Here is a 15,728-nt window from a genome sequence, read left to right on the forward strand (position 1 = left end):
ATTCCTGTAAAAAAGGAATTAAGAAAAATATAATTCTTAGCAAAATGTACCACCCAAAGAAAGCCTAATTGGTGGCGGAAAAAACAAGATATAGATCAAGTCATTGTGATAAGTAGTGATAAAGTTATTGGTGAATGAATGCGGAGGTGAAAGTTGCTCTGTTGCATAATGTGAAAAATCCCAGCGGGCTGAAATGGTTAAAGAGCGCTTTGTTACACTCAGCGAACGCTCCACTGAACCCGCCCGGAGCCCGGTGGGTCCAGTAGTTTTAAAGTATATAAGTAAAGATATTCCTGCACTTTGATTGGCCCAATAGCCTGACAGTCAAGTGACAGGCAGCCTGCAGGGTCAATCAAGTGCAGGAATACTTTGAAGCTACTGGCCCCGCCGGGCTCCGGGCGGGTTCAGTGGAGCGCTCGTTAAGTGCAACAAAGCGCTCTTTAATCTATCTGAGCCCAGCATAATGTAACTGCGCATGCTATGGCTGCATAGTGTGCGCAGGGGATTATAACATTCGCTGCTGTCAATAGGCTAAGATGCTGTAGCAGGGCAGCTTAGTGAATCAACCTCTGTATTTTAAACTATGAAACAGAGCAGATCTAATGACCCTTTGAACTCCCCTGTAGTACAACCATATCTGAAGCTCTCACTGTTTCTTTGATGTATAAGTCCTACAGAAAACAACACTGCAGCTGACCCAAGTTGGATGGAGAGCTCAGAGAAGCTCTTTTGCATAGCTAACAACTGAAGTTTCTTAACTCTTCCTGTACTGGAAACAACATGAGACTTTTCTCTTTGCTACTAATGTTTGTTAACCACTTGAGGACCCACCCTTTACCCCCCCTTAAGGACCAGCGCTGGTTTGAGTGATCTGTGCTGGGTGGGCTCTGCAGCCCCCAGCACAGATCAGGGTGCAGGCAGGGAGATCAGATTGCCCCCCTTTTTTCCCCCCTATGGGGATGATGTGCTGGGGGGGTCTGATCTCTCCTGCCTGCTGTGGGTGGCGGGGGGGGCACCTCAAAGCCCCCCTCCGCGGCGAAATCCTCCCCCTCCCTCTCCTACCTGGCCCCCTCCTGGAGATCCTGCTGCACAGGACGCTATCCGTCCTGTGCAGCCAGTGACAGGCTGTCTCCTGTCACATGGCGGCGATCCCCGGCCGCTGATTGGCCGGGGATCGCCGATCTGCCTTACGGCGCTGCTGCGCAGCAGCGCCGTACAAATGTAAACAAAGCGGATTATTTCCGCTTGTGTTTACATCTAGCCTGCGAGCCGCCATCGGCGGCCCGCAGGCTATTCACGGAGCCCCCCGCCGTGATTTGACAGGAAGCAGCCGCTCGTACGAGCGGCTGCTTCCTGATTAATTAGGCTGCAGCTGGCGACGCAGTACTGCGTCGCTGGTCCTGCAGCTGCCACTTTGCCGACGCACGTTATGAGTGTGCGGTCGGCAAGTGGTTAATTATATTTTCCTCAGAGGCAATCATTCGATCAGATTTGTGGTATTGTAAGTAATCACAAAGTAATGATCGATTCCATGGTCGGTTGGCTCTAATTGACCTGTTTATAGGAACTACAAATGGGCCGATAGAGAGCCAATCGACCATAGAATCATCTCAAGTCGGTTTCCTCCACATACTGCGTGATTCTCTGCACAGTTTGATGGTATAAATCTGATCATATCTAGGGAAAATATTGTACCCTTAATGGGGACCATAAAAGGTGCCCATCAATAACACAATCTTGATTGTACAATCTTACACCTTATATGAAATAACGGTAGCTGGAAAAAAGGGGGCTGGCTGAGGGTGGACGAAAAGGGCGCCGCCATAGACTTCAATGCAATTATCGTTAATAGGGCGAAAAAAGCAGAAAAAAGGGCACTGTGATAAATATCATTAACAACATTAGAACATTATAGTTTTTGAAGTATGTTATCATTTGAGAAGCCTGCAACGTTATAGTTTTTGTCATATTTTGTTTATATTTACAAATTTTATGTTATCAAAGATATTATCGTTACAATGTGTAAAAGGGTGTTTCTGCAGAGGGAGTGGTTAGGGTTAGGCACCACCAGGGGGCGTGGTTAGGGTTAGGCATCACCGGGGGGAGTGGTTAGGGTTAGGCACCACCCAGGTGGAGGTTAGTTTTAAGCAACACCAGGGTGGGGGCGGTTAGGGTTAGGCACCACTGGGGGGGGGGGTTAGGGGCCACCAGGGGAGTGGTTAGGGCCACTACCAGGGGAGTGGTTAGGGTTAGGCACCACCAGGGGAGTGGTTAGGGTTAGGCACCACCAGGGGGAGTGGTTAGGCACCACCCAGGCGGCGGTTAGTTTTAGGCAACACCAGGGGGGGGGACCGTTAGGGTTAGGCACCACCTTTTAGGGGCCACCAGGGGAGTGGTTAGTTTTAAGCACCACAACAGGAGGGTTCTGTGTGAGGGTAGGGTTGGGTTAAGCTGTATTGTTGAATTACATAACGATATTTAACGTTAATATCTCTTCGTTATTATTTCTCCTCTGTTTTTACAACAGTATTTATCATTAACAAATTTTGACAACGATGTTTATCGTTATCAGATTTCGTTAATAACCGCCGCCATTTCGTTATCAACTTGGGCCCTTTTTTCACGGCGCCCTTTTTTCGTGCACACAAAATATGAAGGCCTAACTAATATTTCCACTCTAGGTACATTAACTCAATAATTTACCCGTCCACTACATAGATTTGGTATAACGTATAATGTAGGGATTTCTTCAGGTTTTTTAGTCTTATTTTCTTTTAGAAACCTTTATCTCTAGGTGATTGCTGACATCTAGTGGAGGGTTTTAATTATTACATGCATTTGAACGCCTGTATGTTCAGGAAGAGTGAGTGTTCATTAAAGCGGACCTGAACTCTTGCATGGGACAGAAGGAAAACAGAGACATGCACCCTATGCGTATTTAGAGATCTAATTCCCCCTCACCTGTGACTAATAACAAGTGTAATTTGATCTTTCAGCAGCGTCGCCTCAGGAATCTCAGCACCGGATGTTGACAACATGTCTGCTTCCATGAAAATAGGAAGTAGAAACAGTGCAGATTTTTTTGCAAGATTTGTATCAGCTTTAACAAAGAAATGTTTTTCTTTAAAAGTTATTATGGTTTTGCGTATCTTTTAGAGCAGAGAGTTCAGGTCCACTTTAAAGAAAATCGTTAATTAAAAAAATAGCCCCTGTGGGGTACTTACCTTTGGAGGGGAAAGCCTCTGGATCCTAATGAGACTTCCCCCATCCTCTTCACCCTCTGGGATCCAACATTGGCATCCCCCCAACACCAAAGAGGTAAATACTTACTTAAAGAGGAACTCCAGTGAAAATAATGTAATAAAAAAGGGGTGGTGGTGGTGGGGGTGGGGGGGGGAGGGGTCATTACAGTTAGGAGAAAAAGCTAATTGCATATGGGCCTCAGAGGTGTCCGACTAATAATACCTGATGTAGCAACATGTAAAAAAAATGTGCCGTATAGGAATTAAATTAATAAGTAATAATGCAAAATTTTCATTTTCTTACAAATGTTGACTGTTTTTCGTTTATTTGTTTATGACTTCTGTATCTCGTCTCGTTGAATATCTATACAGCATCTATCTATCTATCTATAAATAATTTTTTTTGCAACAAATGTATGTCACCACTGATTTCCAATGCCATTGTTTAGTATTATTGCAAGAAGTCAATGAACGGCGATCTACTTGCATTGCTTTGGCTTTTTTTCAATGAAGAGTTGAAAGTTAAAGGGAACCTTAACCCAGGGGAAAAAAAAGTTTCACTTGCCTGGGGCTTCCCCAAGCCCCCTGCAGCCTTCCTGTGCCCTCGCAGCTCCTCGTGTGCTCTCCGGTCCCCGCCGCAGGTTAGTTTAGTTTTTGGCCGACTGAGATTCAGCCCCCGGCAACGAGTACTCTTCTTCGCCTTCCCCGTCGCTAAGCATGTCATGCGCAGGCGCAGTATGCTTGAAGTAAAACTATTTCTTCCCCTGGGTTAAGGTTCCCTTTAAAGTGGACCTGAACACTTGCACAGGACAAAAGGGAAATATATAGAAATGCAACCTGTATGTATTTAGCCTGTCTAATTCCTCCTCACAAGTTTTCATTTGATCCCTTAGCTGTCTCAGCTGACTGCCTCAGCAGAGAGGCTAATTTGAAAGCCCAGGATGTTAACAATATGTCCGCTTCCATGAAAGCAGGAAGTAGAAACAGTGCAGATATATTGCAGGATTTGGATCAGCTGTAACAAAGAAATGTTTTTCTTTAAAAGTTATTATGCTGTTGCCCATCTTTTAGAGCAGAAAGGAAATTCTGAGTTCAGGTTCACTTTTAAAAAAAACAACAACACGAAAATCCTAATGTACCTGATGCAAATTTTACTCTGGTACAAATACACTTCTTACATGCAGGTGTACATATGTACTGTATGTTAAACTTTACATTTTGTTGCAATATTAGTCATCCGAATTTGCACGCAAGCAGAATTCATAGTACAGTATCTCATTGGCTGTCACTAATCACTGAGGTATAAAAAAAAATTCTGCTTGCCTGATGGTTCTGCTCAGTTTTAAGCCCCGATGCAAGTTTTACAATGGGGCTCTCCAAGTACTCTATACATAGCAATTGATAGGGTGCACCAAAACTTGCCACTACAGTGCAAGAAGGGGATGGGGAGCAGTTTGTTAGGCCTCTTTCACAGTGTGACGTTAAAGTCGCACGTTAGGAAAAGTTTTAGCGCGGACTAACGCACAGCAATACTAAGTATGTGCAACATTCACAGTGCACACGTTCTGTTTGTGTGTAACGTGTAGCATTATTAGAAAGTGCTGCATGCTGTGCATTATACACGTTATTAGCTGCGTTGGACTGTTTGCACATGCTCAGTAATGACCTGGAAGCATACTTTTCATTGCCTGTATGCCTACGGTATGCGACGATAACAGGGCATAGAGTTGCGTTGTGACATTTTTGGGATGTTGCGTTGTTAGTTTGCGTTGAGACTTTAACATTGCATCAAAACGCAACGTCCCACTGTGAAAGAGGCCTTAATAATTACCACTATTCAAAGTATCTATAGAAGTGATTATTATGATCACAGGACCATTAGAGAGCTAATACTGTAGTTGAGGGAGGACCCTTCGGGGCCCCTCTGGCCCAAGGGCCCCGATGCGGTGGCTACCTCTGCAACCCCTATTGCTACGCCCCTGGTTCTGCTGGTTCTGTGTCTCTAATGCCTTCTTTATCACTGACCTAGAACAAGTATGCAGATCTGGTGGTTGCACCGGCCACATGCTTGTTCCAGGTATGGCTCAGACACTATCAAAGCCTAAAGATCAGCGAGACAGCAGGGCCACTGGAAAAGCAGGTCCTTAGGAAAAGTGATATACATAGCAGTGTCTTTGTATCACTTGCTTTCAAATTATTTTTAAAAGGTTTAAAAGGTTCTGGCAGTTGAAGGGCGAAATAGAAGAAGGCGAATTAGTAGAAGAAAGAGAAGAATGAGAAGTAGAAGAAATAGAAGGAGGAGAAGGAGAAGAAAGAGAAGCAGGAGGAGGAAGAGAAGAAGTAGGAGGAGAAAGAAGAGAAGAAGAAGGAGGAAAAGTGAAGAAGGAAGATAAGAAGGAGAATGAGTAGGAGACAAAAATAGGAAGAGAAGGAGAAGGAAGAGAAGGGGAAGAAAAAGGAAGAGAAGGAGGATAAGGAAGAGAAGTTGGAGGAGAAGGAAGAGAAGAAGGGGAAGGAAAAGGAAGAAGAAGAGAAGGAGGAGGAGAAGGAAAAGAAGAAGGAGAATGAGTAGGAAACAAAAAGGGCCATATGCAATTTACTTTTTCACCTAAGTTTTCTCCTAGGAGGTAATTTTTTATATTCTATTTAAAGTAACTTTCCAGTACTTTCAACTAAAACACGACCAAAAAGTAAATGATAAAGTACTATCAAAATTATTTTGAGTATTTTCTTGCTTTCTGGTGGTGTAAAAGGCATTTTATTGACACGTTTAAAAATGCCACCTAGTAGAAAACTCATGAGAAAGAGTTAATTTCATGAGCCAAAAAGAGAAAGATAAGGAGAAGGAAGAGAAGGTGAAGAAAGAGAATGAGAAGAAGGAGGTGAAGAAGGAAGAGAAGTAGTTGTGGGGGAAGGAAGAGAAGAAGAAGGAGGAGGAAAAGGAAGAAGAAGGAGGAGAAGGAAAAAATAGAAGGAGAATGAATAGGAGACAAAAAGAGGTAGATAAGGAGAAAGAAGAGAATGTGAAGAAAGAGGATGAGAAGGGGGTGAAGTAGGAAGAGAAGTTAGAGGAGGAGGAAGAACAGAAGGAGAATGAGAAGGAAGAGAAGAAGGAGAATGAGTAGGTGAAAAAAAAAAGAAAGATAAGATGAAGAAAGACAAGGAAAAGAAGGAGGAGGAGTTAGAGAAGAAGACAATGGAGAAGGAACAACAGTGGTTACTATCACATGTAGCTGGCTTGCAGTCATTATGAAGTAGGTATAAAGGGTTAAGTGCTGTATAAGCTCAGGCTGGGGTCACCTGGTAGTGTTCGGGGTCCTCCCTGCTGCGGAGAAGGAAGGTTGTGTTGATCTCCTCTGGGCTGAAGGGTAGCGGTATCAATGTTCTCTGTTTGGTTCCAGACCAAGGCAAGTCATCTGAGAAGCAGCCAAGTCTGTCATAGCAAACCTGTGCACCTGAAGAGACACAATGGTGAATGAAGTTTCCTGCTGTAGATGGTTCACATAGAACGAGTTAGTGAAGAATGGTCCCGTGTTGGTTTGATTTTGGCATATCTGCTTCACAACTAACTAATACCTTTAATGAATAATCATGTGTAGTTTACTGCAAGCTTTCCAAACTTTTAAGAGGAACTGTAGTGAAAATAAGGCGGGGATTACCTGATGCCAGATACACATGCTTTACGGTTGCTTAAAGGACACCCGAGGTGAAAATAAACGATTTAAATAAACGATTGTATCTATCTTCCTTCTCCTAAAAATGACTTTTAAAGATATTCCACAGTTTTATTTTATGTTTAAATCTACTTTTTAAGTTTTATCTGTTGTATTGTTTTTGCTCAATGACACATTAATTGTAATATGCCAGAGCTAAAGTCTATGAACTATTGACCCTGCTTATCTTTTTCTGCTCTCACTTCCTGTCAGGACTGAGTCAGCCACTTACAGTACATACCTGATATTTAACTCTTTCAGGCAGAGAAAGAAAAAAAGGAACACAGCATAGTTATGTGTGTGCTAGGCACTGTACATACACATGTCTATCTCATCATGTCACATATCACCTCGGGTATCCTTAAGAAGTCAAGCAACTGGTGCTTAATAAGACTAACTCCACCCCTGCCCCCCAACCCCCCATTACTCACAGAAACTATGAGCGCCATCTGTTACACTTCCTGCAGCTCCCATCGGCATCAGATGACCCGCCAGATGTTGTGCATGCACGCAGGATAGCTGCAGGGAGCTGTAAGAAGTGTAAAAGATGGCGCCCGGAGGTTCGGGAAGTTGCCTCTGCTGTGGAAAAGCCCTGAAATTCAGTGATGAGCTAAAATGCTGATATTCTTTGTGCATTCATTTTCACCAAAATAATGTTAAATTCGACTTTCGAGCAAAAATACCATTGAAAATTATTTTGTTATATGTTTGTGATTTTTCAAAATTTTTTGCAAATTTTCGCACTAAAAATAAAGCGTTTTTTTGTGTCAAAATTAACTATTTTTCACGGTAAAAATAAAGATTTTCATGAATTTTATTTATATTGTGAAAATAAAGATTTTTGCAAAAATGTTCTCGAAATCGAAAATTAAATTTTCAATGCAAAAATGACTTTGGCGAAAAAGTTCCACTTCTGTTATCCCCCTCAGGCATATCGGTTAGTTGAGACTTCTGGATCCCTGAGTTCCGGGTTACAGAGGTTTTACTGTAGAATGCCTGATCTCCCAGAATGCTCTGGGCACTAGGAGGAGAATTCCGCAGGGCTCTCTCACCCTTTTGTGTATTGGAATGTGTTATACATTTTATTCATCAGGTTGCTTTTGTCACTGTAATTACCAATTCTGTATTTTTTTCCAATACTGTATTTTCTATAGTGGTGTGTGTATACAACACTATACAAAATACAGTATTGGTACAAAATACAGACCACTGTCTGTATAATTATGTATCCCATGTTTTTATTAACCACTTCAGGATCCCTGGTACGTATATCTACACTCCGGTATACTTCACGTGCGGATCAGGGGCGTAGATATGCTTACTGTTAACTTACCGCTAGTGTTGGGCGAACACCTGGATGTTCGGGTTCGCGAACGTTCGCCGAACATGGCCGCGATGTTCGGGTGTTCGCGCCGAACTCCGAACATAATGGAAGTCAATGGGGACCCGAACTTTCGTGCTTTGTAAAGCTTCCTTACATGCTACATACCCCAAATTTGCAGGGTACGTGCACCTTGGGAGTGGGTACAAGAGGAAAAAAAAAATATTTGAAAAAGAGCTTATAGTTTTTGAGAAAATTGATTGTAAAGTTTCAAAGGAAAAAATGTCTTTTAAATGCGGAAAATGTCATTTTTCTTTGCACAGGTAACATGCTTTTTGTCGCCATGCAGTCATAGTGTAATACAGATAAGAGGTTCCAGGGACCGGTAACGCTAACCTAGCAGCAGCACACGTGATGGAACAGGAGGAGGGCGGTGCAGGAGGAGAAGGCCACGCTTTGAGACACAACAACCCAGGCCTTGCATGAGGACAAGAAGCGTGCGGATAGCAATGCATTTTGTCGCCATGCAGTCATAAATGTAATACAGATAAGAGGCTCCGTAACAAGGGACCGGCAACGCTAACCCAGCAGCAGCACACGTGATGGAACAGGAGGAGGCGCAGGAGGAGAAGGCCACGCTTTCAGGCGCAACCCAGGCCTTGCATGAGGACAAGAAGCGTGTGGATAGCAATGCATTTTGTCGCCATGCAGTCATAAATGTAATACAGATGAGAGGTTCAATAAACAGGGACCGGAAACGCTAACCCATCACAGATGTTCATTGTTCATGTTACTTGGTTGGGGTCCGGGAGTGTTGCGTAGTCGTTTCCAATCCAGGATTGATTCATTTTAATTTAAATCAGACGGTCTGCATTTTCTGTGGAGAGGCGGATACGCCGATCTGTGACGATGCCTCCGGCAGCACTGAAACAGCGTTCCGACATAACGCTGGCTGCCGGGCAAGCCAGCACCTCTATTGCGTACATTGCCAGTTCGTGCCAGGTGTCTAGCTTCGATACCCAATAGTTGAAGGGTGCAGATGGATTGTTCAACACAGCTACGCCATCTGACATGTAGTCCTTGACCATCTTCTCCAGGCGATCGGTGTTGGAGGTGGATCTGCACGCTTGCTGTTCTGTGGGCTGCTGCATGGGTGTCAGAAAATTTTCCCACTCCAAGGACACTGCCGATACCATTCCCTTTTGGGCACTAGCTGCGGCTTGTGTTGTTTGCTGCCCTCCTGGTCGTCCTGGGTTTGCGGAAGTCAGTCTGTCGGCGTACAACTGGCTAGAGGAGGGGGAGGATGTCAATCTCCTCTCTAAAGTCTCCACAACGGCCTGCTGGTATTCTTACATTTTGACCTGTCTGACTCTTTCTTCAAGCAGTTTTGGAACATTGTGTTTGTACCGTGGATCCAGAAGGGTATAAACCCAGTAATTGGTGTTGTCCAGAATGCGCACAATGCGTGGGTCGCGTTCAATGCAGTCTAGCATGAATTGAGCCATGTGTGCCAGAGCCCTGCCAGAATCCTCATCATCCTCTTGTGAGCGTTGTGATAGTTGTTGTGATGCATCATAGTCGTCACCTTCTTCCTGGTCTGCTTCTGCTGACCATTCGCGCTGAATTGTGGAAGTCCAACGTGCACCGCTCTGGCCCTCGTCAGTGGTGGCATGAAATTCCTGCTCCAACTCCAGCTGTTCCTCCTCCTCTTCTTCGTCATAGCTGCTGGGGCCAGTGTTTCCTGAGGCAGATGGCCTGATGTTGGTATCATCACGCTGATCGTTTTCTCCTTCAGATTCCCCCAGTTGCATCATGACAGCTGTTTCCTTGATTTTCAACATTGACTTCTTCAGTAAACACAGCAGTGGTATGGTAATGCTGACTGAAGAGTTGTCACTGCTCACAAGCAACGTGGATTGCTCAAAATTTTGGAGGACTTGGCAGAGGTCCAACATGTTGGCCCAATCGGATCCACAGAAGCTTGGCAGCTGTTCGGATGCGCCTCGGTACTGCGCCGTCATGTACTGGACCACTGCACTCTTCTGCTCGCAAAGCGGGCTAGCATGTGCAGCGTAGAATTCCAGCGCGTAGGGACATCACACAGCAAGCGATGGTGGGGGAGATTGAAGCGCTTCTGCATCTTGGCGAGTGCCCCCGAAGCAGTACTGGAATTTCTACAATGTTTGGCCACTCGTCGCACCTTCAACAGAAGATCAGCCACGCCTGGGTATGTCCTCAGGAACCGCTGAACTACTAGGTTCATCACGTGCGCCAGGCAAGGGATGTGTGTCAGCTTAGCCAACCTTAAAGCGCGAATGAGATTACTCCCATTATCACACACAACCATGCCCGGTTTCAGGTCCAGTGGTGCCAGCCACAAATCCGTCTGTTCCTTTATTCCCCTCCAAATTTCCTCCCCTGTGTGCTGCTTATCCCCAAGACAGATCAGCTTCAGCAACGCTTGCTGACGCATGCCAACAGCTGTGCTGCACTGCTTCCACGATCCTACTGCTGCTGGGTTAGCGTTTCCGGATGAGGTACAGCTTTGAGATGCGTTGAAGGAGAAGGAGTCAGAGAGGTAGGTGCTGCTGTTGTTATCCAGTGGGAGGGACGGCGGTGCAGCTGTTTGCGGCGTGGGCACCACCCGCGCCGTAGCAGGTGAGGAATCGCTGCCAGGCTCCACAAGGTTCACCCAGTGCGCGGTAAGGGAGATGTATCGACCCTGGCTGAACGCACTCGTCCAGGTGTCAGTGGTGAGGTGAACCTTGCAGGCAATGGCATTCTTCAAGCTTCGGGTTATTTTGCTGACCACGTGCTCATGCAACTCAGGCACTGCAGAGCGCGCAAAGTGGTAGCGGCTGGGAACCACGTAACGTGGGATGGCCACTGACATCATGCCCTTGAAGCTGTTTGTCTCCACCACTCGATATGGCAGCATTTCGCAGGCCAGAAGCTTGGCTATGCTGGCTGTTAGTGCCACGGCCCGGGGGTCATTTGCTGGCAATTTCCTCTTGCGCTCAAACATCTCCGAGACAGACAACTGAATCGTAGGGCTGCACACTGAAGGGCTGTTGGTTGTTGTGTTTGATGAAGACTGGGAGACCTCAAGAGCACTATTCCGGAAAGTGACAGTGTCAGCGTCGTCTGATGTTTGTGAATGTTGTTGTGAACCACGCAATGGCTGGGCTACTGCTGCTGCTGAGGAGGGTCTGGTGGTGAGTCTGGTGACCCCAAGGGAGGCAGTGCTGCTGCTACCCTGTCCTGCCGCATTTGCCCACAGAGTGGGATGTTTGGATACCATGTGGCGGGTCATGCTGGTGGTGGAGAGGTTGTTAATATTTTTCCCCCTGCTCAGGCGGGTATTGCACACCTTGCAAATCACCATGGTACCATCCTCACTGCAGTCTTCAAAGAAAGGCCAGACTTTGGAGCACCTGCCTTGCTGGCGATTTCTGTTTGCGCCTCTTTTGCGTCTCACTTGAACTTCCACGCTTGTGGTGCCTGAAATTTCGCGCCGCCTACCTTGTGGCACAAGGCGAACTCGTGCAGCAGTGGGTTCTTCAACAGACTCATCTGTGCTGCTACGACGGCGATGTTCTCCTTCACATACAAAATCTGGGTCTCTGTCAACATTGTCAAAACCCTCCTCTTCCATCTCCTCAAACTCGTCATATGTGATTGTGGGCCGCCGCCGTGGAGTAGAGCTCCCCAGAACAACCTCTGCGCAGCTCACTCCAACGTCGTCTTCCAGATCTTCTCGGCCGACCTCCTGCAATTGAAACCCCTCCTGCCCAACTTGCTCTGGGATTTGGGTTTCAAAGTCCTCGCACTCGCCTTGAATTTCAGTGCGCGGTGCATTTCCCACAGTAAATGGTTGTGAATCCGGGCACAACATTTCTGGCTGTTCCATTGACCTTTGAAAGGTGGAAGTTTGTTGGGCTGGGAATAGCTCCTGTGAATACCCCATTGTGTCCTGAGGAAATTCTTCGGACTGGTTATTTGGCAGTTGTGTGCGTGGTGTCGCTGCCGGTTGTGTCAGCTTTGTGCCCACTGGCTCCTTGTAACTGGCTGAGGACTCGGACCTCATGCGTGATGTGCTGGTGCTGCTTAACCCACTGCTGGACGCTTGAGAGGTCATCCAATTAATTATCTGGTCCTGTTCTTTTGGATTTGTGAGGGTTGATTTCCTGGACAACATGGGCGGTATTGAGTGGGTTTTCTTCGGTGCTCCACTGTGGCCTGTACGTGAACCGTCAGGGGAAACACCTCTTCCCTTGCCCCTCCCTCTTTCACAGGATTTCTTCTTCATTTCACTTATCCTTAAAGTACACGCTGACTGGCAGGGCCGGGCCGAGGCATAGGCTGGAGAGGCTCCAGCCTCAGGGCGCAGTGCAGGAGGGGGCGCACAATTCATTCAGCTGTCATTCCTAATTGTGTTTGAAGCAGAAGGAAATAAGAAAAGGGGATACATGGCAGTGACTGCAAGCCAGATAACTAGATATTAAGGTGTTGGGGAGGTTGTGGGCCCTGTGGCGCCTCTTAGTCTAATAGCAATCAGTGTGTGATGGCTGGGGTGGCAGGGATGGAGGGGCGCACTTTGGTGTCTCAGCCTTGGGTGCTGGAGGACCTTGTCCCGGCTCTGCTGACTGGCAGCAGTACAGTGGCAGTACAGAAATGCTATATAGTGGTGGGTGAGCGGTGTACTACTATTCCCAGCAACGACACAGAGCACAATGCTATACAGTGGTGGGTGAGCGGTGTACTACTGTTCCCAGCAGCGACACAGAGCACAATGCTATACAGTGGTGGGTAAGCGGTGTACTACTATTCCCAGCAGCGACACAGAGCACAATGCTATACAGTGGTGGGTGAGCGGTGTACTACTGTTCCCAGCAGCGACACAGAGCACAATGCTATACAGTGGTGGGTGAGCGGTGTACTACTATTCCCAGCAGCGACACAGAGCACAATGCTATACAGTGGTGGGTGAGCGGTGTACTACTGTTCCCAGCAGCGACACAGAGCACAATGCTATACAGTGGTGGGTGAGCAGTGTACTACTATTCCCAGCAGCGACACAGAGCACAATGCTATACAGTGGTGGGTGAGCGGTGTACTACTGTGCCCAGCAGCGACACCGAGCACAATGCTATACAGTGGTGGGTGAGCGGTGTACTACTGTTCCCAGCAGCAACACAGAGCACAATGCTATACAGTGGTGGGTGAGCGGTGTACTACTATTCCCAGCAGCGACACAGAGCACAATGCTATACAGTGGTGGGTGAGCGGTGTACTACTATTCCCAGCAGCGACACAGAGCACAATGCTATACAGTGGTGGGTGAGCTGTGTACTACTATTCCCAGCAGCGACACAGAGCACAATGCTATACAGTGGTGGGTGAGCGGTGTACTACTGTTCCCAGCAGCGACACAGAACACAATGCTATACAGTGGTGGGTGAGCGGTGTACTACTATTCCCAGCAGCGACACAGAGCACAATGCTATACAGTGGTGGGTGAGCGGTGTACTACTGTTCCCAGCAGCGACACAGAGCACAATGCTATACAGTGGCGGGTGAGCGGTGTACTACTGTTCCCGGCAGAGACACAGAGTGGCAGTAAACACAATGCTATACAGTGGTGGGTGAGCGGTGTACACAGAGTGGCAGTAAACACAATGCTATATAGTGTGGGTGAGCGGTGTACTACTGTTCCCAGCAGCGACACAATGACTGGGGGGACCCTGGCTAGCCTGGCTGGAGAGAGAACTACCCTGCCTGCCTACCCAAAGCTAAACCCACAGACAAATGGCGGAGAAATGACGTGGATCGAGTATTTATTTACCCGAACCACGTGACCCGTTCGGCCAATCAGAGCGCGTTCGGGTCCGAACCATGTGTACCGTTCGGCCAATCACAGCGCTAGCTCGGGGAACGTTCGGCCATGCGCTCTTAGTTCGGCCATATGGCCGAACGGTTTGGCCAAACACCATCAGGTGTTCGGTCGAACTCGAACATCACCCGAACAGGGTGATGTTCTGCAGAACCCGAACAGTGGCGAACACTGTTCGCCCAACACTACTTACCGCCACATTCACAATCCCCGCGCTGTTTTCATTCGCTTCAGGGCTCGTTTCCACTAGGTGCGGTGCGACCACCGCAGGTGTCCTGAAACACACGCACGCCAGTGAAACAGTTTCCACTGCGTGCATAGTGTGCTGAGCGGTGCGGTGCGATCCGATAATCTGCAGCATGCTGCAGATCTTCGCACGCCCGCATCCGCCCGCAGCCGAGTCCCATCTCCTCAATACACAGTGATGCGGCCGGCGGCGGAAGTGATGCGATGCGGCTGCATAGTCACACTCGCATCACTTCGCAAATGTAAACACTGCCTTACCGTCGCAGCCCTCTACATGCGTGATCGGGATATGAGAATCGGCTATTCTCAATCTCATCCCCGATCACCATGGCCGTGACTTCCGAGAGCTTGCAGAAAGGAGAGGCAAGCTCTCATTCAAAACAGACCCCACACCTGCGTGCTTCTATTAGTAGAACACGGTCTCAGTAGCACCATCTTGTGGTCAAAAAGTAAAAATACACCTAATAACACTATTATACTGTTTTAGATAAAAAATGTATTCGTTTTTTATTACTATTATTATTTTTTAACCCCTTCCAACCTTGACCTTGCCACACAGTTACAAAAGAATTACATCATTTAAAAAAAAATGCATAAATAGTTACCTTAGGGACTTTTCTAATATGTACTGTATGTCATGTGAGTATATTACTGTTAATTTTTCAAATAAAGTATTGTAATAAGGGAAATAGTATTAAAAATCCCTAAATGGAAAAATTGCACCTTTATTTCCAGATAAAATATTGTGGCCATACATTGTTATAGGGACAACATTTAAACGTTGTAATAACCAGGACAAACGGGCAAATAAAACGTGTGGGTTTTGTGTATCAAAGCACATTTTATTTTAAAACTATAATGGCTGAAAACTGAGAAATAATGACTTTTTTTTATTATTATTCCCTTTACAATGCATATAAAATAAAATAACTCTTAGCAAAAAGTACCACCCAAAGAAAGCCTAATTTGTGTCGAAAAACAAAACAAAACAATATATAGATCATTTCAGTGGGATAAGTAACAATAAAGTTATTGCTGATTAAATTGGAGGAGTACTGAAATGTAAAAATTGTTTTGATTTTATGGGAAAAACCTGTGATCCTGAAGTGGTTAATTTGTACAGTGCCACGGAATATGTTGGCACTTTAAAAATCAATAATAATAAAAGCTAACATAGCCTAGGCTGTGACATCAGTGGGAGGGCGGGGCTACAAACCACTATACAGCAATGTACAGCTATAAGAAGTGTTTTTGATGCTGAAACCAGGAACATTACCACGAAATTGGGTATCCTGAATAATATGCTACATTCT

At 46.3% G+C, this 15,728-nt stretch overlaps 1 protein-coding gene across 8 annotated transcripts in view; it reads right to left on the bottom strand.

Annotated features, from left to right (window-relative positions):
• LOC137536250 (pancreatic lipase-related protein 2-like) overlaps nt 1-15,728 on the bottom strand; it is an 89,795-nt gene that overhangs the window by 43,581 nt on the left and 30,486 nt on the right. For all 8 annotated transcript variants that reach the window (XM_068258380.1, XM_068258379.1, XM_068258374.1 and 5 more), the window contains one exon: nt 6,543-6,697. In XM_068258380.1, the coding sequence (XP_068114481.1) occupies nt 6,543-6,697 (155 nt within the window). The remainder of the gene's footprint in view (nt 1-6,542; nt 6,698-15,728) is intronic.

This window comes from Hyperolius riggenbachi, chromosome 10 (assembly GCF_040937935.1).
Source record: "Hyperolius riggenbachi isolate aHypRig1 chromosome 10, aHypRig1.pri, whole genome shotgun sequence".
NCBI lineage: Eukaryota > Metazoa > Chordata > Amphibia > Anura > Hyperoliidae > Hyperolius > Hyperolius riggenbachi.